Here is a 25,733-nt window from a genome sequence, read left to right as displayed (position 1 = left end):
TCACGCGACCCCCCCAACGGACCTATCCATTACAGTAAATGGCTGCCCACTCTCCCCAGTCCCACAAGCTCGCTGCTGAGTGTGGTCTGTCCTGATGATGAAGAAGTGTGTCTCTTTGAAACGTGTTGACAAATAAACTGCTTTTCCACAGATCTTGTGTCCTGCTCATTATTGGGCCACCAGCAGTGCAGATTTTAATCCACTTTCCTCCAGTTTTGCATAGGCATCAACAGAGCATTTGCATTTTCACATTACTGATCTCTCTGCAGCAAACACAGCTAAGCTTGTGTCTCGGCTCTGCACTGCTTAATTATTTCTAGCTCCATTGTGGAAGTGTGCAGGAGAGTTGAGCTCTGCTATAAACCAGCTAATAATGATATAAAACCTCACATGCAGCTATACTGATGTAGATGGCAGATGGGCAGCACTGTGGCTCAGTGGTTAGCACTGTAGTGTTACATCACTGGGGTCCTGGGTTCAAATCCCACCAAGGAGAACACCTGCAAGGAGTTGGTATGTTCTCCGTGGGTTTCCTCCCACTCTCCAAAGACATACTGATAGGGAATCTAGATTGTGAGCCCCAATGGGGACAGTGATGATAATGTCTGTAAAGTGCTGTGGAATTAATGGTGATATTTAAGTAAAATAGTCAGTCATGCAGGGTGCTGTGCAGAAGCAGTGTATAGAACACATGTATTAGATTGATGATACCTCAGTTGGTATATTAGCAAGTCTGCATTTACTATGCTTTGTGAAAAAATAGTTTGTTTAATTATATATATATTATTAACAATAATTGTATATCTATATATATATTCCCTTTAAGAGGCCGTTGCAAAAATGAACACTGGATGTTCTAAATCATGTGAATAGTATACCCAAACTCCGCAAATAGAGAGATGCAGCTTAGGCTGTAAAAACTGGGGTACAGTGCTGATTACCCGTATGTTATTACCGCGTCTCATCACCAGAGGGCGCGTCCTGCTAAGAAACAACATTATTCTTAGTGAAATGGAGATTATGTGAAGTGACCGCTAGAGGGCGCACGTCCCCCTAAAAAAAAAAAAAATCAAGTTTTTTTTTCGTCACAAGAGGCGCAAGTGAACTGTATGAGTTGTCTCCATCGCCATTTTGTTGACGTTTTTTTGTAACATTGAAATTCGGCTGCGCTTAAAATGTGACGTAAATATTTTGCGCTGCTGCGTGCATAAGCCGGGTGAAAACATGGAGAAGTACGGGGAACCGGAGGCAGTGCTGGCTTATCTGCAGGAGGTGGAAAAGAAAGCCGAAGATGTGTTGGTGGACAGGCGGCAGGTAACCCGGGCAGCACCGACTGTGGTAGTAGGGTTGAGCCTAGAGTGTATGGGCTCCTTCCTGGTTTCCTGACTGCAGCCCATACACTCTAGCCGCCTCAGTACTGAAGACGCTAGAGTGTATGGGCTCTTTCCAGGTCACCTGACTTCAGCCCATACAGTCTAGCCGGCTCACTGTGAAGATGCTAGAGTGTATGGGCTCCTTCCAGGTCCTGACTGCAGCCCATACATTGTAGCTTGCTCAGTACTGAAGATGCTAAACTGTATGGGCTCCTTCCAGGTGCCTGACTGCAGCCCATACAGTGTAGCAGGCTCACTACTGAAGATGCTAGAGTGTATGGGCTGCAGTCAGGTATATATTCTTGAAGATAGCAGACTTTATGGGCGGCTGCCTGGCCCTGACTGCAGTAAATACATGACACTAGACTGTATGTGCTCCTTCAAGGTATAAATTATTAAAACCAGCAGAATATATGGGCTCCTGCCAGGTCCTGACTGCAGCCCATACAGTCTAGTCAGCTCACTGGTGAAGACACTAGACTGTATGGGCTCCTGTCAGGTATATAGTATGGTAGATACAGACTGTACCGGCTCCTGTCAGGTATATAGTATGGTAGATACAGACTGTACCGGCTCCTGTCAGGTATATATTATTGTAGATATAGACTGTACGGGCTCCTGTCAGGTATATAGTATTGTATATACAGACTGTATGGGCTCCTGTCAGGTATATAGTATGGTAGATACAGACTGTACGGGCTCCTGTCAGGTATATAGTATGGTAGATACAGACTGTACGGGCTCCTGTCAGGTATGTATTATTGTAGATATAGACTGTACGGGCTCCTGTCAGGTATGTATTATTGTAGATACAGACTGTACGGACTCCTGTCAGGTATATATTATTGTAGATATGGACTGTACGGGCTCCTGTCAGGTATGTATTATTGTAGATATAGACTGTACGGGCTCCTGTCAGGTATATATTATTGTAGATATAGACTGTACGGGCTCCTGTCAGGTATATATTATTGTAGATATGGACTGTACGGGCTCCTGTCAGGTATATATTATGGTAGATATAGACTGTACGGGCTCCTGTCAGGTATGTATTATTGTAGATATAGACTGTACGGGCTCCTGTCAGGTATATATTATTGTAGATACAGACTGTATGGGCTCCTGTCAGGTATATAGTATGGTAGATACAGACTGTACGGGCTCCTGTCAGGTGTATATTATTGTAGATACAGACTGTACGGACTCCTGTCAGGTATATATTATTGTAGATACAGACTGTACGGACTCCTGTCAGGTATATATTATTGTAGATATAGACTGTACGGGCTCCTGTCACGTGTATATTATTGATGTCAGAATGTATGGGCCCGTCAGGTATATATTAGTGATGGTATCAGAATGTATGGGCCTGTCAGGTATATATTAATGATGGTATCAGAATGTATGGGCTCCTGTCAGGTATATATTATTGATGTCAGAATGTATGGGCTCCTGTCAGGTATATATTAGTGATGGTATCAGAATGTATGGGCTCCTGTCAGGTATATATATTATTGATGGTATCAGAATGTATGGGCCCCTGTCAGGTATATATTATTATTGATATCAGAATGTACGGGCCCCTGTCAGGTATATGTTATTGATGATATCAGAATGTATGGGCCCCTATCAGGTATATATTATTGATATCAGAATGTATGGGCTCCTGTCAGGTATATATTAGTGATGATATCAGAATGTATGGGCCCCTGTCAGGTATGTATTAGTGATGGTATCAGAATGTACGGGCTCCTGTCAGGTATATATTAATGATGGTATCAGAATGTATGGGCTCCTGTCAGGTATATATTATTGATATCAGAATGTATGGGCTCCTGTCAGGTATATATATTATTGATGGTATCAGAATGTATGGGCCCCTGTCAGGTATATATTAGTGATGGTATCAGAATGTACGGGCTCCTGTCAGGTATATATTAATGATGGTATCAGAATGTATGGGCTCCTGTCAGGTATATATTATTGATATCAGAATGTATGGGCTCCTGTCAGGTATATATATTATTGATGGTATCAGAATGTATGGGCCCCTGTCAGGTATATATTACTGATGATATCAGAATGTACGGGCCCCTGTCAGGTATATATTAGTGATGATATCAGAATGTATGGGCCCCTGTCAGGTATATATTACTGATGATATCAGAATGTATGGGCCCCTGTCAGGTATATATGCTGCGATTGTTCTCGTATGCCGATTCGGCATGAAAAAATAATCACAGATGTGATCTGCCCCATAGATCAACACTGGTCCGAGTGCCATGCGATGTTTTCTCACATAGCGCTCGTCCGTATTCTACGCTAGTGTGACCCCGGCCTTAAACTTATGAAGAGACACAGACCACCTGCAGCTCAGCCTTCATCAATATTTAAATTACAAGTTTTTCACCATCCAAAAAATGCTATTTTTTACCTAGTTCCATAGGTTTCTTAAAGGGAACCTGTCACCAGGTTTTCCCCATATATTGTACCACCAGAACCTATATGCCCTTATACACACCCTTCTACAGTGCTGTACCGTACATACCGTATATACTCGAGCATAAGCCGAGATTTTCAGCCCACTTTTTTGGGCTGAAAGTGACCCTCTCGGCTTATACTCAAGTCATTGTCGGCGGGGGAGGGGGAGCGGCGGCTGTCACATACTCACCTGCTCCCGGCGCGGTCCCTGCATGTCCGATGGTCTCCGGGCAGCTCTTCCTTTGTTCAACGGTCACGTGGAACCGCTCATTAATGAATATGGATGCATATTCATTACTTTAATGAGCTGTCCGTGACAGCTGAACATAGGAAGACGCTGCCGACTCCCGGAGACCATCTGATAGTGAGAAGCTGCCAGGGACCGCGTCGGGGGCAGGTGAGTATGACGGGGGAGGTGAGCATTGCGCGATATTCACCTCTCCCCTTTCCACCGCTGCGGGCCGCTCTGTCCTCTGGCTGTGACTGTTTAGGTCAGAGGGCACGATGACGTAGTTAGTGTGCGCGCTGCCCTCTGCCTGAACAGTCAGTGCAGAGGATGGAAGACAGAGCAGCGCGCAGCAGTGGAAAGTGTCGGGGGCCTGAGCGAAGAGAGGCGAGTATGTGTTTTTTTTTTTTTTTTTATTCGCAGCAACAGCAAATGGGGCATAATGTGTGGAGCATCTCATGGGGCATAATCTATGGAGTAAAATCTATGGAGCATCTTATGGGGCCATCAACCTTTATGCAGCATTGTATGGGGCAAAAGTTTCTATGAAGCATCTTATGGGGCCATTATTAACATTTGTGCAGCATTATATGGGGCATATTTTAATATGGAGCATCTTATGGGGCCATCATAAACTTTATGGAGCATTATATGGGGCTCCTCATTCAATATGGATATTCAAAAACACTTAACCTACTGATGTCTCAATTAATTTTACTTTTATTGGTATCTATTTTTATTTTTGACATTTACCAGTATCTGCTGCATTTTCCACCCTAAGGCTTATACTCGAGTCATTAAGTTTTCCCAGTTTTTTGTGGCAAAATTAGGGGGGGGGGTCAGCTTCTACTCGAGTATATACGGTATGTCCCTAAGCCAACGTGCATAATGTAAATAACTTCTTATACTCACCTACGGGGCGGTCCGGTGTTATGTTTGGCGCTGGTCTTCATCCGGCACAGTCCTTCCCGTGGATGATGTGTTCTACATCATCCACACAACCTCCCTCATCACGCTTCTGTGCAGGAACACTTCTCTGCCGAGCACAAAGCAAAGTACTGCAACGGGCAGAAAGAAGTGCGATGCACAGGAGCACGATGGAAGACACCGTGTGGATGACATAGGACGCGTCATCGACTCAAAGAAAGAAGGACGGTGATAGAAGAGGAGAAGGCCCCGGATTAAGACTAGCAAAGCCCATTGTATGGGGCTAGGCAAGTCTTAAGGGCATACAGATAGTGGTTGTGCTTTATAAAATGCTGTATATAAGGGTATACAGGCAGTGGGCCTACTATATATACACAGCATTCTAGAATGCTGTATATAAAGGCATATAGATAGTGGTCGTACTTTATGTGGGGGGGGCGGCGCAGAAACAATGTTTGAATACCCTGTAGTAAGTGAACGGCTACAGTGCAAGAAAATAAAGGGTACTTAGTTAACACTTTTTTGGGGGCCTGAGAAAGGAGTCAGAAAAGAGCATCGGGGCGGACGCGCTGCTGTGAATGTCAGTGTCTATATCTAGCACGGCATAATTTTCATAACCAGCAGAGGGAAAGCTGACAGCTGATGTTAATATTCTGGAAAGGAGCCAATAACCATAAAGGTTCCCAGGCTATTAATATCAGCTCACAGCTGTTTGCTTAGCCTTTACTGGCTATTTTACAGTGGGACACAAAATATTGACATGGGGTCCCCCTATAAAAGCTGTAGGCTGATATTAATAGTCTGTGAAGAGGCCATGGATATTGGCAGCCCCAGAGGCTAAAAACCATCAGCTCTCAGCCATCCCAGAAATGGCGCATCTTATAGATCTGCCAATTCTGGTACTTAGCCTCGCTCTTCCCACTTGCCCTGTAGCAGTGGGGCTCAGATTTGTAGGGTGGATGTCACCATTTTATTGTCAAGTAACATCAAGCCCACAGGTAAGTAATGGAGAGGCATCTATCAGACACCTCTCCATTAGTAAGCTGGCCTACTGTCACCTTACAATACAAAGGTGACATTAACCCCTTATTACCCCATATGCCACCGCTACAGGGCAGTGAGAACAGAGGCTGAGTGCCAGAATTGGCGCATCTTACAGATGCACCTTTTCTGGGGTGGCAATAACCATGGTCCCTCTCTAGGCTATAATATCTGTCCTCAGTCACTGACTTTCCCTCTGTGGCACAGAAAATTGTGTGGGAGCCCACGCCAGTTTTTTCAGTGAAAACATTTTTATTAAATACATACAGGTCCCAAATTTTACACACACACATACTACTCACCGTATTAGTCACTGACCTACATAAATCTAACCGTTCTGCAATGGTTTACTGTATGTAAACCATGTCTCCTATCCTGCAATGATTTGACAGAAGCCGACAAATTAACTATGTGTAAATATTGTAAGCTGTCAGTGTGATTTTACTGTACACTGCACCTGAATTGCAGCCTTTAAAAGGACACCATTGCGTATTTCTCGCAAGTCAAACTGATGGCCCATGTGGTATGAGTTTTTCTTGCATAAACAGACTTTCATTGGGGATTCTCGGCTGATATACGGTGCAAATCGCAGCATAGTGCAATTTCACTCGCACATATAATACGGCCGTGAAAAAAAAAAAAGTGATGGGAGCTGCCCAACAGATTAACATTGGTCCGAGTGCTATGCAATTATTTTTTCTCGCATAGCACTCGTCCGTATTCCTCTCTAGTGTGACTCCGGCCTTAACCCCTTCATGACCGGGGGATTTTTCGTTTTTCTGTGTTCGTTTTTCGCTCCCCTCCTTCCCAGAGCCATAACTTTTTTATTTTTCCGTCAATTTGGCCATGTGAGGGCTTATTTTTTGCGGGACGAGTTGTACTTTTGAACGACATCATTGGTTTTAGCATGTCGTGTACTAGAAAACGGGAAACAAATTCCAAGTGCGGTGAAATTGCAAAAAAAGTGCAATCCCACATTGGTTTTTTGTTTAGCTTTTTTGCTAGGTTCACTAAATGCTAAAACTGACCTGCCATTATGATTCTCCAGGTCATCACGAGTTCATAGACACCAAACATGACTAGGTTATTTTTTATCTAAGTGGTGAAAAAAAATTCCAAACTTTGCTAAAAAAAAAAAAAAAAAAAAATTGCGCCATTTTCCGATACTCGTAGCGTCTCCATTTTTCGTGATCTGGGGTCGGTTGAGGGCTTATTTTTTGCGTGCCGAGATGACGTTTTTAATGATAGCATTTCGGTGCAGATACGTTCTTTTGATCGCCCGTTATTGCATTTTAATGCAATGTCGCGGCGACCAAAAAAAACGTAATTCTGGCGTTTCGAGTTTTTTTCCCGCTACGCTGTTTAGCGATCAGGTTAATACTTTTTTTTATTTGATAGATCGGGCAATTCTGAGCGCGGCGATACCAAATATGCGTAGATTTGATATTTTTTTTATTGATTTATTTTGATTGGGGCGAAAGGGGGGTGATTTAAACTTTTATGTTTTTTTTATTTTTTTTCACATTTTTTTAAACTTTTTTTTTAAACTTTTGCCATGCTTCAATAGCCTCCATGGGAGGCTAGAAGCAGGCACAGCACGATCGGCTCTGCTACATAGCAGCGATCTGCTGATCGCTGCTATGTAGCAGAATTGCACGTGTGCTGTGAGCGCCGACCACAGGGTGGCGCTCACAGCGACGGGCAATCAGTAACCATAGAGGTCTCAAGGACCTCTATGGCTACAATGGAGACGCATCGCCGACCCCCGGACATGTGACGGGGGTCGGCGATGACGTCATTTCCGGCCGCCCGGCCGGAAGCGGTAGTTAAATGCCGCTGTCTGCGTTTGACAGCGGCATTTAACTAGTTAATAGGTGCGGGCAGATCGCGATTCTGCCCGCGCCTATTACGGGCACATGTCAGCTGTTCAAAACAGCTGACATGTCCCGGCTTTGGTGCGGGCTCACCGCGGAGCCCTGCATCAAAGCTGGGGAGCCAGCATCGGACGGTATAGTACGTCCGATGCCGGTAAGGGGTTAAAGGGAAAATCATTCAAAATTTGAAAATTTCAATTTTTTAAAATTTCTGATATTTTTACAAAATAAAGCAAAACATTAACCCAAGTTTATCATTAGCCCAAGTTTACCATTATCATAAAGTCTAATATGTCAGGAAAAAAAACTACCTCAAAATCAATGGAATATGTTGAAGCATTCCAGAGTTATTACTACATAAAGTGACACTGGTCAGATTTTAAAAAATTGGCCCCGTCACTGAGGGGTTAAATGCTTGTACAAGTGAACATTGTTTCAAAAGTGGTTTACCTGTCTAAGACTGGTTTCACACCAGCGTTCGGCAGCCTTCTTCCTCCGTTAAGCCCCACCCACTGCTACACCTCTTTCAGCTCCGCCTACGTCTGCATGCATCCCCTATCTTTAACATTGGGTACACAGGCACGTGTCGTTTTGACGATGCACTGAACTGCGTCGAACGCAACATGTTGCATTTTGTTGCGGTCGGCGCAGCATTAAAACAACGCATGCGGAGGCATCCGCTTGGCCTGCGTACCCAATGTTAAAGATAGGGTATGCAGGACGCATGCAGACGTAGGCGGAACTGAAGGAAGAGGTGCGGCATTGGGCGGGGCTTAACGGAGGAAGAAGGCTGCCATCAGCAGCCCTGCCGAATGCTGGTGTTAAACCAGCCCAAGGCTGTTATTATAGCGCCTTACGTCTTACGCTAGGTTCACATTGCGTTAGTGCAATCCGTTAAGCGCATAGCGCTAGCGGATTGCGCTAACGCAATGTTTCTAGAGGGTCGGCGTTCACCCTCCCCGCTAGCGCAGATCCCTGATCTGCGGTAGCGAGGAACGGGCCTCAAAAGAACGGCACATCGCTAGCGCGTGCCGAAAATGGCATGCGCTAGTGATGCGCTTCAGCTAAAAGTAACATTGCTGTCCATGGGTGCGCTAACGGACCCGTTGCACGGCGTTAATTTCGACATTTTCGCCGTGCAACGCAGTCCGTTAGCGTTAACCCATTAACGCAATGTGAACCTAGCTTTACACAGATACATCATGGGCTTGTCCTGCCCTACGCATGAAATGAAAGACAAATACAATGTGGAGACTTAATCAGAGCAATGTTTTATTTACATTCAGAACTGGTTTAAGAGGTAAACAATTACCATTTCTCACAGAAATCTCAGACTTTTACTTATAGAAATACTGGATAAATATCATTTTAACAATAGATATATAAATATTTCTAATTTTATAAAACTGCCTTTTTTTGCATAGAAAAACTTTATGCCTTTCCTTGTTTCATTTTATGCCTTTGCTTGTTTCATTTTATGCATTTCTAAAGTATTGTAAAAATGTAATATGCTGTTGGTGCATGCGGGCAGGACTGTCGGTAGGGTATGCGGCTCTGAAGCCCCCCCCCCTCTCAGGCCTGCCTCCGGTGTCTGAGATTTCGGTGTCCCGGACCTGAGATCATAATACCGGCCTTGAATTGTGAAGGACACGGCAGCCGATCCTGAGAAACATCCAAGGTGGGAATGCCCCATCATGTCGAAGAGAGTCTGCTAGATCCAGGCCTAGCAGACCAGTGCTGGTGGGTTCATGGATGCCAGGAGGGAGCTGGCCTAAAGGAAGGTCTCGTCTTTTCCTGGCGGGTCAGGAAGTTGTCCCGTCGTTTTTTTTTTTTGGACAGAACATTTCCAAAACAACCAAATTTGAACAGATCTCTTGGGAGGCAGACTTTAGTCCTCTGTTGCAGAAGCGAAGTACTCTTAAACTGATAGGCGCAGAGTAGGACGCACTAGAAAGTTGGCGTGCATGATTGTTCAGGGCGCTGGCGGTGTGGACCGGCCACCAGAGAAGGCCTAGACCAAAGCCTGGATATTTTAAGAGCAAGGTCACTGGAGCCTCTGGAAAACGTGGAGGCTGCATGAATAGGAAGGTTTCCTCAGGAGACGTCCACATTGCTCAGGGGAAAACTAGGACATATTTGTCCTGTGTTTTGTTTTTGTTTTTTTAAGTAGCCCCCTTACTGCCTCGTAGGATATACCAGTCCTTAAGATCACAAATCCTTTTTCGCAGAGCGATGATGAAGACGGGCATGGAATAACCTGGACGCAGAGAGGCGAGAGGGTAGGGCGATTCGTGGCATGAACGGTCCTCCGGGGAACCCCAAACACTCTTGATGTGTTAGGGCCTTGCCTCGTAGACCACAGATGATATGGTAGTGACAATTCTAGGTGGGAGATTAGAGTGACAATTCCACTGTCGCCCTCAAAAGCCATATCTGGGAAGAAAAAAAAAAAATTAAAAAGAAAAATCGTTAACAAAAAAACCTCCCAAAACCTAAGGCCTAAACTGGGCTGGGCGGTCTAGACCCATGTCTTCCTCCTACTGACATTAAGTTAAAACGGATTAGCTTCGTGCTAGTTGGTGGTGTACCCTCCTCTACAGGAAATACCTAAATTTTTTTTTTGCATAGCATAAGCAGCATACACCCATTTTTTTTTTTGTGTACCCCAATGAAGCATTAGCTCCCCCACATCAACCAGAAGGCCACACAGCATAACCTCACTCCTCCAGTCAGAAACCTCCACCTCACATTAACCAGCGGACCCCACAGGATAAACCCAAAGCCCACCAGACATTCCCTCCCACAAGCGTAAATCCCCATATGACGCCCCCTGCCCCCAACCATAAATCCCATCAGACACCCCCCCAATCGGATGCCACCCCAGCTTAACCCCCCAGCATAAACCCCCATCGGACGTCCACCCCTCCTCCAAGCATTACTCCCATCGCACACCACGCCCACCCAATAATAAACCCCCACCGGACGGCCAAACCCCCACAGGACGTGGACCCCCCCATCCAGCACACACCCCCATCAGACGCGGACACCCCACCCAGCACAAACCCCCCATCGGACGTCCACCCCCGACCCAGCCTAAACTCTTATCGGACGTCCACCCCCGACCCAGCCTAAACTCTTATCGGACGTCCACCCCCGACCCAGCCTAAACTCTTATCGGACGTCCACCCCCGACCCAGCCTAAACTCTTATCGGACGTCCACCCCCGACCCAGCCTAAACTCTTATCGGACGTCCACCCCCGACCCAGCCTAAACTCTTATCGGACGTCCACCCCCGACCCAGCCTAAACTCTTATCGGACGTCCACCCCCGACCCAGCCTAAACTCTTATCGGACGTCCACCCCCGACCCAGCCTAAACTCTTATCGGACGTCCACCCCCGACCCAGCCTAAACTCTTATCGGACGTCCACCCCCGACCCAGCCTAAACTCTTATCGGACGTCCACCCCCGACCCAGCCTAAACTCTTATCGGACGTCCACCCCCGACCCAGCCTAAACTCTTATCGGACGTCCACCCCCGACCCAGCCTAAACTCTTATCGGACGTCCACCCCCGACCCAGCCTAAACTCTTATCGGACGTCCACCCCCGACCCAGCCTAAACTCTTATCGGACGTCCACCCCCGACCCAGCCTAAACTCTTATCGGACGTCCACCCCCGACCCAGCCTAAACTCTTATCGGACGTCCACCCCCGACCCAGCCTAAACTCTTATCGGACGTCCACCCCCGACCCAGCCTAAACTCTTATCGGACGTCCACCCCCGACCCAGCCTAAACTCTTATCGGACGTCCACCCCCGACCCAGCCTAAACTCTTATCGGACGTCCACCCCCGACCCAGCCTAAACTCTTATCGGACGTCCACCCCCGACCCAGCCTAAACTCTTATCGGACGTCCACCCCCGACCCAGCCTAAACTCTTATCGGACGTCCACCCCCGACCCAGCCTAAACTCTTATCGGACGTCCACCCCCGACCCAGCCTAAACTCTTATCGGACGTCCACCCCCGACCCAGCCTAAACTCTTATCGGACGTCCACCCCCGACCCAGCCTAAACTCTTATCGGACGTCCACCCCCGACCCAGCCTAAACTCTTATCGGACGTCCACCCCCGACCCAGCCTAAACTCTTATCGGACGTCCACCCCCGACCCAGCCTAAACTCTTATCGGACGTCCACCCCCGACCCAGCCTAAACTCTTATCGGACGTCCACCCCCGACCCAGCCTAAACTCTTATCGGACGTCCACCCCCGACCCAGCCTAAACTCTTATCGGACGTCCACCCCCGACCCAGCCTAAACTCTTATCGGACGTCCACCCCCGACCCAGCCTAAACTCTTATCGGACGTCCACCCCCGACCCAGCCTAAACTCTTATCGGACGTCCACCCCCGACCCAGCCTAAACTCTTATCGGACGTCCACCCCCGACCCAGCCTAAACTCTTATCGGACGTCCACCCCCGACCCAGCCTAAACTCTTATCGGACGTCCACCCCCGACCCAGCCTAAACTCTTATCGGACGTCCACCCCCGACCCAGCCTAAACTCTTATCGGACGTCCACCCCCGACCCAGCCTAAACTCTTATCGGACGTCCACCCCCGACCCAGCCTAAACTCTTATCGGACGTCCACCCCCGACCCAGCCTAAACTCTTATCGGACGTCCACCCCCGACCCAGCCTAAACTCTTATCGGACGTCCACCCCCGACCCAGCCTAAACTCTTATCGGACGTCCACCCCCGACCCAGCCTAAACTCTTATCGGACGTCCACCCCCGACCCAGCCTAAAGTCTTATCGGACGTCCACCCCCGACCCAGCCTAAAGTCTTATCGGACGTCCACCCCCGACCCAGCCTAAAGTCTTATCGGACGTCCACCCCCGACCCAGCCTAAACTCTTATCGGACGTCCACCCCCGACCCAGCCTAAACTCTTATCGGACGTCCACCCCCGACCCAGCCTAAACTCTTATCGGACGTCCACCCCCGACCCAGCCTAAACTCTTATCGGACGTCCACCCCCGACCCAGCCTAAACTCTTATCGGACGTCCACCCCCGACCCAGCCTAAACTCTTATCGGACGTCCACCCCCGACCCAGCCTAAACTCTTATCGGACGTCCACCCCCGACCCAGCCTAAACTCTTATCGGACGTCCACCCCCGACCCAGCCTAAACTCTTATCGGACGTCCACCCCCGACCCAGCCTAAACTCTTATCGGACGTCCACCCCCGACCCAGCCTAAACTCTTATCGGACGTCCACCCCCGACCCAGCCTAAACTCTTATCGGACGTCCACCCCCGACCCAGCCTAAACTCTTATCGGACGTCCACCCCCGACCCAGCCTAAACTCTTATCGGACGTCCACCCCCGACCCAGCCTAAACTCTTATCGGACGTCCACCCCCGACCCAGCCTAAGCCCTCATCGGACGTCCACCCCCGACCCAGCCTAAGCCCTCATCAGCCCCCCAAACCCAACCCATAAGCAGGTCGCCCCCCAATAAAGGGGATCCCTCCGTAAGCGGCAGGTCGCCTCCCCACGTCCCACCACAGGCAGGTCGCCTCCCCACGTCCCACCACAGGCAGGTCGCCTCCCCACAGGCAGGTCGCCTCCCCACAGGCAGGTCGCCTCCCCACGTCCCAGCACAGGCAGGTCGCCTCCCCACGTCCCACCACAGGGGTCCCCCAATAGCCTGCAGCAGGTCTCCCCCCACATCCCACAAGCAGATAGCCCTCAAATCCCACAACAGGGGTCCCCCACTAAAAGGGGTCCACCCCGTAAGCAGGTCACCTCCAAACCCCACCACAGGGGTCCCCCCCAACAGCCAGCAGGTGCCCCCCAAAATCCAACCACAGGGGTCCCCCACAATAGTCAGCAGCAGCAGGTGCCCCCCAAAATCCCACCACAGGTGTCCCACCACAATAGCCAGCAGCAGCAGGTGCCCCCACAACATCCCACCACAGGGGTCCCCCACAACATCCAGCAGCAGCGGTGCCCCCCCCAAAAAGCCCACGACGGGGGTCCCCCACAACAGCCAGCAGCAGCGGTGCCCCCCCAAGAGCCCACCACGGGGATCCCCCACAACAGCAGCGGTGCCCCCCCACAAAGCCCACCACGGGGGTCCCCCACAGCAGCAGCGGTGCCCCCCCCACAAAGCCCACCACGGGGATTCCCCACAGCAGCAGCGGTGCCCCCCCACCACAGGGGTCCCCGACAGCAGCAGCGGTGCCCCCCCCACAAAGCCCACCACGGGGGTCCCCCACAGCAGCAGCGGTGGCCCCCCACGGGGGTCCCCCACAGCAGCAGCGGTGCCCCCCCCACAAAGCCCACCACGGGGGTCCCCCACAGCAGCAGCGGTGCCCCCCCACAAAGCCCACCACGGGGGTCCCCCACAGCAGCAGCGGTGCCCCCCCCACAAAGCCCACCACGGGGGTCCCCCACAGCAGCAGAGGTGGCCCCCCCACAACAGCCGGCCGGCAGCAGCGGTGCCCCCCCCCACAAAGGCCACCACAGGGGTCCCCCACAGCAGCAGCGGTGCCCCCTCCCCACAAAGCCCACCACGGGGGTCCCCCACAGCAGCAGCGGTGCCCCCCCACAAAGCCCACCACGGGGGTCCCCCACAGCAGCAGCGGTGCCCCCCCCCACAAAGCCCACCACGGGGGTCCCCCACAGCAGCAGCGGTGCCCCCCACACAGACAAGCAGGTCGCCCACCACAGAACCTCCCCCCCAATAGCGAGCAGCAAGTAGCATTTTTTCACCCTGAAACCACTAACCTCCATGTGCCATGGCGTCCACAAGCTAGAATCATGCTGCTTTGCTTTGCCGCCTTCATGATGTGACTGAAAACACGCCCCTTCCCAATAGGACACGCCCCCCGGAAATGACGTCACACCTGGAAGGAGCCCATACACTCTAGCATTTACCGTGGTAGTAGTGACTAGGGCTTCAGTGCGACAGCCCAAGTGTCTGCATCCACAGTGCCCCTCTTAATGAGAACATTGCTGGCATGAGTGCTCCCTAATTACCTATAGCTCCAGGGCCCCCTAAATATCCATAGCTCCAGCCTAGGGCCCCCTAAATATCCATAGCTCCAGCCTAGGGCCCCCTAAATATCCATAGCTCCAGCCTAGGGCCCCCTAAATATCCATAGCTCCAGCCTACGGCCCCCTAAATATCCATAGCTCCAGCCTACGGCCCCCTAAATATCCATAGCTCCAGCCTACGGCCCCCTAAATATCCATAGCTCCAGCCTAGGGCCCCCTAAATATCTATAGCTCCAGCCTACGGCCCCCTAAATATCCATAGCTCCAGCCTAGGGCCTCCTACATATTTATAGCTCCAGCAGAGTGCCCCCTAAATACCTATAGCTCCAGCCTACGGCCCCCTAAATATCCATAGCTCCAGCCTAGGGCCTCCTACATATTTATAGCTCCAGCAGAGTGCCCCCTAAATACCTATAGCTCCAGCCTACGGCCCCCTAAATATCCATAGCTCCAGCCTAGGGCCTCCTACATATTTATAGCTCCAGCAGAGTGCCCCCTAAATACCTATAGCTCCAGCCTAGGGCCCCCTAAATATCCATAGCTCCAGCCTAGGGCCTCCTACATATTTATAGCTCCAGCAGAGTGCCCCCTAAATACCTATAGCTCCAGCCTAGGGCCCCCTAAATACCTATAGCTCCAGCAGAGTGCCCCCTAAATATCCATAGCTCCAGCCTAGGGCCCCCTAAATATCCATAGCTCCAGCCTAGGGCCCCCTAAATATCCATAGCTCCAGCCTAGGGCCCCCTAAATATCCATAGCTCCAGCCTAGGGCCCCCTAAATATCCATAGCTCCAGCCTAGGGCCCCCTAAATATCCATAGCTCCAGCCTAGGGCCCCCTAAATATCCATAGCTCCAGCCTACGGCCCCCTAAATATCCATAGCTCCAGCCTAGGGCCCCCTAAATATCCATAGCTCCAGCCTAGGGCCCCCTAAATATCTATAGCTCCAGCCTAGGGCCCCCTAAATATCTATAGCTCCAGCCTAGGGCCCCCTAAATATCTATAGCTCCAGCCTAGGGCCCCCTAAATATCTATAGCTCCAGCCTACGGCCCCCTAAATATCCATAGCTCCAGCCTAGGGCCTCCTACATATTTATAGCTCCAGCAGAGTGCCCCCTAAATACCTATAGTTCCAGCCTACGGCCCCCTAAATATCCATAGCTCCAGCCTAGGGCCTCCTACATATTTATAGCTCCAGCAGAGTGCCCCCTAAATACCTATAGCTCCAGCCTAGGGCCCCCTAAATACCTATAGCTACAGCCTAGGGCCCACTAAATACCTATAGCTCCAGCAGAGTGCCCCCTAAATATCCATAGCTCCAGCCTAGGGCCTCCTACATATTTATAGCTCCAGCAGAGTGCCCCCTAAATACCTATAGCTCCAGCCTAGGGCCCCCTAAATACCTAGAGCTCCAGCCTAGGGCCCTCTAAATATCTATAGCTCCAGGCTAGGGCCCCCTAAATATCTATAAATCCAGCCGAGTGCCCCCTAAATATCCATAGCTCCAGGCTAGGGCCCCCTAAATATCTATAGCTCCAGCAGAGTGCCCCCTAAATATCTATAGCTCCAGCCTAGGGCCCACTAAATACCTATAGCTCCAGCAGAGTGCCCACATAATACCTATAGCTCCTGCCTAGGGCCCCCTAAATACCTATAGCTCCAGCAGAGTGCCCCCTAAATACCTATAGCTCCAGCCTAGGGCCCCCTAAATACCTATAGCTCCAGCTGAGTGGCCATTAAATACCTATAGCTCCAGCAGAGTGCCCCCTAAATACCTATAGCTCCAGGCTAGGGCCCCCTAAATACCTATAGCTCCAGCAGAGTGCCCCCATAATACCTATAGCTCCAGCAGAGTGCTCACATAATACCTATAGCTCCAGCAAAGTGCCCCCTAAATATCTATAGCTCCAGCCTAGGGCCCCCTAAATACGTATAGCTCCAGCCTAGGGCCCCCTAAATACCTATAGCTCCAGCCTAGGGCCCCCTAAATATCTAGCTGCAGGCTAGGGCCCCCTAAATATCTATAGCTGCAGGCTAGGGCCCCCTAAATATCTATAGCTCCAGCAGAGTGCCCACTAAATAGCGCCAGCAGAGTGCCCGCTAAATACCTATAGCGCCAGCAGAATGCCCCTGAATACCAGTACCAGCGGCGATGTACCGCCCTAAATTATATTGGTGCCAGTCAAGATCATACCAGTTTGCAAATAGACAACAGCAAACTGCACTGTGAGATATAACAGCGGGACAGTTAGTATATCCCCAAATCAGAAATCAAGTAGCCCCCCGAATGGAGCGTGGCCTAATGTTAGCGGCGGCATGTGCCCGTGATACAGCGTAGGGTGTCAGGAGCTGGGCACCATGGTCACACAGGTGCGGCCACTGAAGTTTGAGAATCCCTTAGACGATCAGAATTCAGGGACCATCGCTGGTAAGGTTCCCTCATTATGGCTCTTGATGACATGTCCATTAGCCTTGAGCATCAGGGTTGCAGTCGCATGTTGTGACCCAACAATTCACTTTGATAACCTCAAGGATTTATCAGTGATCCAATAGTCTTGTAAGGGTTTATCCTTGGTGTTCTGTCAGTTAGGACCCTTGTCCAGGAGGTCTGAGGTGGGCACAATGTGAACATTGTCTAATCCTTCATCTTTCAGATTGTGGATCTCGATCTTAAAAGGAATCAGAATAGAGAGGCCCTACGAGCGCTCAGCAGAGACCCCTCTCATTCAGGTCGGTGAATGTTACTTTGTAAGTAAAAACTCCGATAATCCAGGGTCTGGGACAATGACTTCTAATCCACCATGAAACTAATTTTGTAGCAAGGCAGATAAGCAAATCTTCCAGTTGCCAGATCATAAAATCTTGTGGCGCTGCTATAAGTGAGGTATTACCTGCCTTGCGGCTCCTAAGTGAACTGACACTGCCATCTTCTCCCTTGTTCTGTACCCGCAGGGCCGGTGACCGTTTGTTTCGGTAACATGTTTATTAAGCTTCCAAAAGATAAAACCAAGCAGATGATCGAGAAAGGTGAGTGGGAGGGGGCTGAGAGGGTTAATATTGGATGATAATCCCAGTCTAGGGCCTAGCTCAGACATCCGTGCATGGTGTGTGATGTACGGACTGGCCGCTGGTCTCCTGATATACCTATAAGGTTGTTGAGTTTGGGTCTGGAGACCCTCGGCCGGTCCGTATAGGAACGTCTGAGTGTTACTTGTCTTGCAGATCAGGAACAGCTGGACGTGGAGATCCAAAATCTTCGCTCTCAGCTAAAAGTAAAGGTGAACGAGTTATATGAGGCGCAAGGTAAATACAGGGCGACGGCGCAAGGGAAACGGGATCTGTGTCTTCCCTGCTTTCCAACCTGCCATTTGTGGTCCCTTTTTTGTACCCGCAGGTAAACCAGAGCTGAAAGGCTTTAACCTGACCCCTCTGGATCCGGATGAAATGAAGGCGATCAATAAAGTATTGAATGTATGAGTGTAAAAGAAGAACGCAGCGGTCTGTGAGTGATGGAGGATTTATAAAAGTCTTCCTTTGCAGCACTTATCATGGCGCCATATGGCTTCTAATTACAGCGTGGGTTATTCCGTCATTATAGGTTGACTTCTGGTATATATAAAAAAATATAGGACTCTTGACCGTGGTGACCAGACCATAGCATCTGCTCGTCATGGGCAGCGCCACTTGCCATAGTTCTGTAAATACAACAGACCACAGGGCAGGTAAATCATGGAGTTTATTGAGTGGTGGAAGACTTCTTGCTGGAGACTTTCATCAACTGCCTCAAGTTCTTCTTCCTGTTGTTGATGCAGCCTGAAGGGGAGATAAATAGTTAAACACGGGCGGGCAGCAGAGTGGTGGGCTTTTTATATATGGAAGCAAGTGGAGTCTCTTACCTAAGTGTGTGTTTGTAATAAAGCTTCCATTGCTGATGCAGTCTAGCTGGCTGTCGTCTCGGGATACAGGGCCGTCGTTCCACATGAGGTCAAAGCCCCCGACCCGCTTCTCCCTCCCGGTTAGTCTACAGAAAAGAGATAATGGGACGCTTTATATGTGACGTACATCCGGCGCCAGATATGAGCGAAACAATGAACCTGCCATGTGCGTGACATCAAGAGGGGAACACGTCATCCATGTGTGAATATGGAAAAGTCACGCTGCGCTAGGGAATTTTTGCATGGAAGTTTATTAGTCATGCAGTGATTGGGTTATGCTGGGTGTTACAAAGTATGTTGGGTGGGTACACCTCATGGCTAGTAGGACTGGCCCCAAAGCCAGAAGACCAGAATGAAAAGATGTGGAATGCCAGGGATGGGGGGGGGGAGAGTAGTTAAAAGGTGATAAACCCCTTCAAGGGGTGTTCTCAAGTTCTTGAATTGCTTTAGTTAGCATAAAAATCAGCAAGTTTGCAATTGATTTGCTTTTTCTATCTAGCGTCATTCTCCTGCAATGAGAGGTTTTATATTGTACAGCTCTTTGCATGGAGCCTGACCTCCTCCATACCCTGGCCAAGAGTGCCCAGTAGTCAAGGAGCGAGGTTAACTACTAACGTCTCCCAGTCACCTCTCCAGGCGATTTCTATGCAGCAGTTATCTGCTCATCTTCTGAAGACATATAGTTATAAATCACCAGTCAGCAGCTTTCAGAGCAGGTCCCCTAATCGCTGCTCTCACTGTCTGAGTGGTGTGCTTGTTCAAATACCCTGTGTGTAAATGTAATGATAGCAGTGTAGACTTAAGGTACCGTCACACTCCGCAACTTTCCAACGATCACGACCAGCGATACGACTTGGCCGTGATCGTTGGAAAGTCCTTGTGTGGTCGCTGGAGAGCTGTCACACAGACAGCTCTCCAGCGACCAACGATGCCGAAGTCCCCGGGTAACCAGGGTAAACATCGGGTTACTAAGCGCAGGGCCGCGCTTAGTAACCCGATGTTTACCCTGGTTACCATTGTAAATGTAAAAAAAAAAACACATACTCACATTCCGGTGCCTGTCACGTCCCCCGGCGTCCGCTTCCCTGCACTTCTCCTGCATCCTGTGTAAGCGCCGGCCGTAAAGCAGAGTGGTGACGTCACCGCTGTGCTCTGCTTTACGGCCGGCCGGCGCTGACACAGGATGCAGGAGGAGTGCAGGGAAGCTGACGGCGGGGGACGTGACAGGCACCGGAATGTGAGTATGTGTTTGGGTTTTTTTTACATTTACAATGGTAACCAGGGTAAATATCGGGTTACTAAGCACGGCCCTGCGCTTAGTAACCCGATGTTTACCCTGGTTACAAGTGAAGACATCGCTGAATCGGCGTCACACACGCCGATCCAGGGATGTCAGTGGGTGATCCAGCGACGAAATAAAGTTCTGGCCTTCTAGCTCCGACCAGCGATGTCACAGCAGGATCCAGATCGCTGCTGCTGTCAAACACAACAATATCGCTATCCAGGACACTGCAACGTCACGGATCGCTATCGTTATCGTTGTAATTTTGTTCAGTGTGAAGGTACCTTTAGAAAGAACCACTGATCGTACAGGTTGTGCTGAGCTTTATAGTTCTACTAATACTACAGCTCTACTATTCACAACAAACAGGAGAGCCTATCCTGCTAGGAACCATCAAGTGAGGAACTTGTATGGAGGAGATTGCATTGAACTGCTCAAGAGACACCTTGAGAATATCCCTTTAACAATGCAACCATTTTATTTTATTTTTTTTCCAATCTACACCGCCATATGAGGGCTTGTTTTTTGTAAGACGAGTTGTAATGCTAAACATATTTGACCCCACAATGTACTGCAAAGCAGGGAAAAAATTCCAAGTGTGGTGAAATGTTAAAAAAATAAATAGATAATGCAATTCCACCATTATGTATCGTTTATATGGAACTTGCTGTGCCGTAACGGGATTCTCCGGGTGCGTATAATTACAGCTAAACGTGTATAGTTTCTATTTCTATATGAGGGCTTGTTTGTTTGTTTTTTTATGTGTCATGAGCTGTAGTTTTTATTGGTATCATTTTTTGGGCTGGCATCTGCCTCGTATGGAATGGACTTTTATACATATGCGCCTAAGCTCTACTTAACTTCTTCATGATCAGGTATTTTTGGTTTCGCGTTTTCGTTTTTTGCTCTCCTTCCCAGAGCCATAACTTTTTTATTTTTCCGCCAATATGGCCATGTGAGGGCTTGTTTTTTTGTGGGACGAGTTGTACTTTGGAACGACCCCATTGGTTTTAACATATCATGTACTGGAAGATAAGGGGAAAAACATGTCTAGGTTCTTTTTTTTTATCTGAGTGGTGTAAAAAAAAAAAAAATCCGCCATTTTTTGTGATCTCGGGTTGGGTGAGGGCTTATTTTTTGCGTGTACCAAGTTTAATAATACCATTTTGGTGCAGATACGTTCTTTTGATTGCCTGGGATTGCATTTTAATGCAATGTTGTGGCGACCAAAAAAACATAATTCTGACTTTTTTTCTAGCTACGCCGTTTAGCGATCAGGTTAATCCTTTTTTTATTGATAGATCGGGCGATTCTGAACACGGTGATACTAAATATGTGTAGTTTTTTTTTTTTTTTAATGTGGCGAAAGGGGGGTGATTTGAACTTTTATATTTTTAAAAACTTTTGGCATGCTTCAATAGACTCCATGGGAGCTGCCATAACCCGATCGGCTCTGCTATATACAGGCAATGATCAGATCACTTGTATGTAGCAGAATACCTCACTTGCTATGAGTGCCGTCCACCGGGCGGCACTCATAGCAATCTGGCGGTGACAACCATAGAGGTCTGCAGGAGACCTCTGGTTGTCATGCCAACCCATCGGTGACCCGCGATCACGTGATGGGGGTCACCGATGGGCGGATTTCCGGCGCACTTGCCGGGAGCACATGTTAAATGCTGCTGTCAGAGTTTGACGGCGGCATTTAATGAGTTTTCAGCTGCGGGAGGATCGCAATTCCTCCCGCAGCTGTTAGTGACACATGTCAGCTGTTTTATTATTATTATATTTATTTATATAGCACCATTAATTCCATGGTGCTGTACATGAGAAAAGGGTTACATACAGAGTTATAGATGTCGTTAACAGTAAACAAATTTACAATGACAGACTGGTACAGAGGGGAGAGGACCCTGTCCTTGCAGACTTACATTCTACGGGATAATGGGGAGGAGACAGGAGGTCGGGGGTGCTGCAGCTCAGGTGGTTGGTGAGGTGGCAGCTCGGGTGGTTGGTGAGGCGGCAGCTCGGGTGGTTGGTGAGGCGGCAGCTCTGGCGGTGGCGACTCAAAACAGCTGACATGTGCCAGAAAGATGTGGGCTCAACACTGGAGCAAACATCAAAGGGAGGGTATCCGACATCGGCGTATCATTATGCCTGGTGTCAGAAAGGCGTTAAAGGGGGTGTCCAATGTTAGGCTCCAAATCTGCAGTCATTGTATTTGTAGACTTCTGAATTCCCACAGTGTGCACCCTGCATGCTGTGAGGATTCTCTGGTGCTGGCGGTGAGTGTGTGACCACAAGTAATCGATTTGCATATGTGCGGTTATGTGCCAACTAGACGAGCGAGGCTGCACATGTCTTGTCGGAAGTATGCAAATTGCATATTTGCAGTCACATGACTTTTTGGGGCCAGAGAGTATTCACTGCAGACTTTTTCTTTTCAAAGGAAACTTCTATACCCTAAACCATATGATTGTGTAGCCATTTAAAAGATAAGCAAGTTGATCCCTTTATGACCTCAAAACCATGATTCAGCAGCGAGAAATCACACAGTAAAGTTCTGTGGTGTTATAGCTGCCTGGAAGTGCACTGGGGTGTGATGATGCACTTACAGCGCCTCGGCCTCATCCTGTATTCTTGCAGAGGATCGGAGCCAGGGACCTGTCAGCCACAGGAGAGTGGCGCTAGGCAGGCCAAGGAGCTGTAAGTGCATCGTCATGCCCCAGTGTACGAATATACAGAACCTCAGAATGATTTCTCAATGCTGGAGCATCGTTTTGGGGCCATAAAGAGATCAACTTGCTTTTCTTTTTAAAGGGCTACACAGATATATAGGTTTGGGTGTGTAGAAGCTTCTGATATTAACCCCTTAAGTGGAACCTAACGCACAAGTAAACAATTTATTTTCATTTTGTCAGTTCAGAAGTTTTCAGTGTTTTAGGGAATTTCTCAACTTGTCAAACTTTTTGAACAACCAGTGCTGTCACAAGCTCAGGGTTTGTTACAGTGTAACATTGCAGCTAAAGTTCAGCTCTCTACTGATACATTGTAAGAAAGTGTTGCTGTGTGAGCAGGCCATAGAGATGGATTTTCGGCCTGTATAATGTCTTTTTAGTCACCGACAGCAAGCAGAGATCTTTCCTGCGCAGAATATTTTGTGACTTGCTTCTTTACCTGCCTTCCATGTCTACCACATGCAGGGTGTCTTCCAAGAGACGACATTTGAGGTCATAATCTTCTTGACTGCTGGCGGTCAAAGAGGGAGAAGCATTAACTTCCAGCAGCCACCTGCAAAGTACAGGAAGAACGTGAGAAGATGGCGGGAAGCAGGATCTGAAGGCAGCACTATACAAGAGCAGTATGTGCAGTCACTTTGTCTAAGGGAACCGCAGAACGGATGTTTACATGTAATATAATGTATGTGACAATATAGCTATATGTTTTCTCATACAAAGTGATGTCTGCCCCTCCTTGTATCCTATTGCAGCACTATATTTGGGGTAGGTGTGGGGTCCTGCCTTGTCTTTTTCTTCCCTTACATAATGGCTGCTTCCACCATTTTTCATTTCTGTGTCTTAGTTTTGAACCCATTCCTATTTTTTAATCTTCAGAAATTGACAGTAGCATCTAATTGGTTAAAAAGCAGCAATCAAAGCTAGCTCTGGTCGCTGCTGTTAGGCCATGTGCACACATTGAGTGTTTGGTCAGTATTTTACCTCAGTATTTGGTCCTCAGTATTTGGTCAGTATTTTACCTCAGTATTTGTAAGCCACAACCAGGAGTGGGTGATAAATGCAGAAGTGGTGCATATGTTTCTATTAGGCTATGTGCACGCGTAGAATGGTCCTCTGCGGATTTTTCTGCAGCGGATTTGATAAATCCGCAGTGCAAAACCGCTGCGGTTTTTCCTGCGGATTTATCGCGTTTTCTATTGCGGATTCCGCTGCGGTTTTACATCTGCAGTTTTCTATTGGAGCAGGTGTAAAAACGCTGCGGATCCCGCACAAAGAATTGACATGCTGTGGAAAATAAAACGCTGCGTTTCCGCGCGTTTTTTTCCCGTAGCATGTGCACTGCGGATTTCGTTTTCCATAGGTTTACATTGTACTGTAAACTCATGGGAAACTGCTGCGGATCCGCAGCAAAATCCGCAACGTGTGCACACTTTTCCTCTGACTGTTCCTCCCCTGGTTTTTGCTACAAATACTGAGGTAAAAAACTCACCAAATACTGAACGTGGCCTTAGAGGATAATACAGGTATAATACAGCTGGCATCCGTAGTATAGAGAGCGAGCTCTGCCCCAGAGCGAAAATATATATATAGATATATATAATTTTTTTTTTTTTTTTTACACACACCATTACATAGAAGAAGCAGCTGTTACTCACGGTTTCAGGTCCTCGTCCAGCAGAATGTCGTATCCATACAATTCAAAGCAGTGCTTGTCGTTGATGATGATTTTCTGGACGCTCTGTAGGCTCTTGATGAATATATTGTCCATGCTCTGAAAGAGAGTCTCCACCGCTGTAGGACCGTGTTTGGCCGTCAGGTACTGCCGCAGCTGCTGTATCATCCATTTACAGCCCTAAGAGGGATAGGTCATGGCTTCTGTAATAGGTCAATCATTACCCCACTCACTCTCTCTTCCTTGTGAAACTACAGGTCTCAGCATGCAACAAACAAGTGCAACTTAAAAGGAATACTGGGATATGGCAACCCCACCGATCAGCTGTTATTTGCTCCATATGTAAACACTTCGAAAGTAGCTGCCGCATACTGCAGATCAGTTTCTCTTCTTTTGAACATGACCTGCACCAAGGTGTTTACATCGGGCAGTATATAACAGCTGATCACATGGAATCCCTGCCTGATATTGATAACCTATCCTATGAGTATGGCGTGCCTGGGCAACACCTGTCCGCAGGCGTAGTTTGTTCTTTTAAAAAAAAAAAAATTACTCACACTCTCTGGGTCCAGCATTGCTCCTGATGTCTGATATTCTCTGCGGCACTGAAACCGCTGCAGCCAATCAGTGATCTCAGTGGCTTGTGCCATCCACATAGGCTGCAACGCTATCAATGTGACGTCAGTGCTGCAGTCAATAACGGACACTGGGCATAGCAGCAGAGACTCTGCACTGGACCCGGTGAAGGTGAATAAAGTAATAACAAAAAAGGGTTTTTTGTTTTTTTTTTTTAATAAAATAAACTCCTTTATGTAACTCTGAACGCTCTTTTATCTTGTATTACTTGCTAGGCTTCTTGCTGTCATTTTAATAAAATCCGTTTTATCTGTTGCTTATCTACCATTTATCTAAATTTACTCTGTATAACTCTGCCCACACCACTGATTGGCAGCTTACTGCCTATGTACAGGGTACACAGAAAGCTGAGAATCTGTGTTGGAGGCAGTGTTATACAGAGCTCATTAATATGGACGACTACCTGACAGTAGGCTTACTAGTCCGCTAATGATTTCCTGCTGATAACAGTGATTTTATCAAAACTACACTAAGCAGCC

At 48.5% G+C, this 25,733-nt stretch overlaps 2 protein-coding genes across 4 annotated transcripts in view; one reads left to right on the top strand and one right to left on the bottom strand.

The window, feature by feature from the left end:
- Nucleotides 1–1,128: 1,128 nt before the first annotated feature.
- On the top strand, nucleotides 1,129–25,506 carry PDRG1 (p53 and DNA damage regulated 1). Its single transcript, XM_069751022.1, has 6 exons — nucleotides 1,129–1,314; nucleotides 17,646–17,721; nucleotides 17,944–18,018; nucleotides 18,214–18,294; nucleotides 18,386–18,493; nucleotides 23,412–25,506. Exons 1-5 carry the CDS (start codon nucleotides 1,225–1,227, stop codon nucleotides 18,466–18,468), a joined length of 405 nt encoding a protein of 134 aa, XP_069607123.1. The 5' UTR covers nucleotides 1,129–1,224; the 3' UTR covers nucleotides 18,469–18,493; nucleotides 23,412–25,506.
- Nucleotides 9,173–25,733, bottom strand: part of TTLL9 (tubulin tyrosine ligase like 9) — a 33,172-nt gene continuing 16,611 nt past the window's right edge. Inside the window, exons 11-15 of one of the 3 annotated variants that reach the window (XM_069751020.1) lie at nucleotides 24,602–24,798; nucleotides 23,386–23,499; nucleotides 18,888–19,012; nucleotides 14,722–18,804; nucleotides 9,173–10,355 (exon numbers count right to left, since the gene is read on the bottom strand). In XM_069751020.1, the coding sequence (XP_069607121.1) occupies nucleotides 18,728–18,804; nucleotides 18,888–19,012; nucleotides 23,386–23,499; nucleotides 24,602–24,798 (513 nt within the window). In that variant the 3' untranslated portion in view covers nucleotides 9,173–10,355; nucleotides 14,722–18,727. Of the gene's footprint in view, nucleotides 10,356–14,721; nucleotides 18,805–18,887; nucleotides 19,013–23,385; nucleotides 23,500–24,601; nucleotides 24,799–25,733 lie in introns of those variants that run through there. The other 2 variants (XM_069751019.1, XM_069751021.1) reach the window with 2 other exon arrangements.

This window comes from Ranitomeya imitator, chromosome 2, assembly GCF_032444005.1.
Source record: "Ranitomeya imitator isolate aRanImi1 chromosome 2, aRanImi1.pri, whole genome shotgun sequence".
Taxonomy (NCBI): domain Eukaryota; kingdom Metazoa; phylum Chordata; class Amphibia; order Anura; family Dendrobatidae; genus Ranitomeya; species Ranitomeya imitator.
The sequence above is the reverse complement of the archived record's forward strand: the minus strand, read 5'-3'. Positions and strand labels throughout refer to the sequence as shown.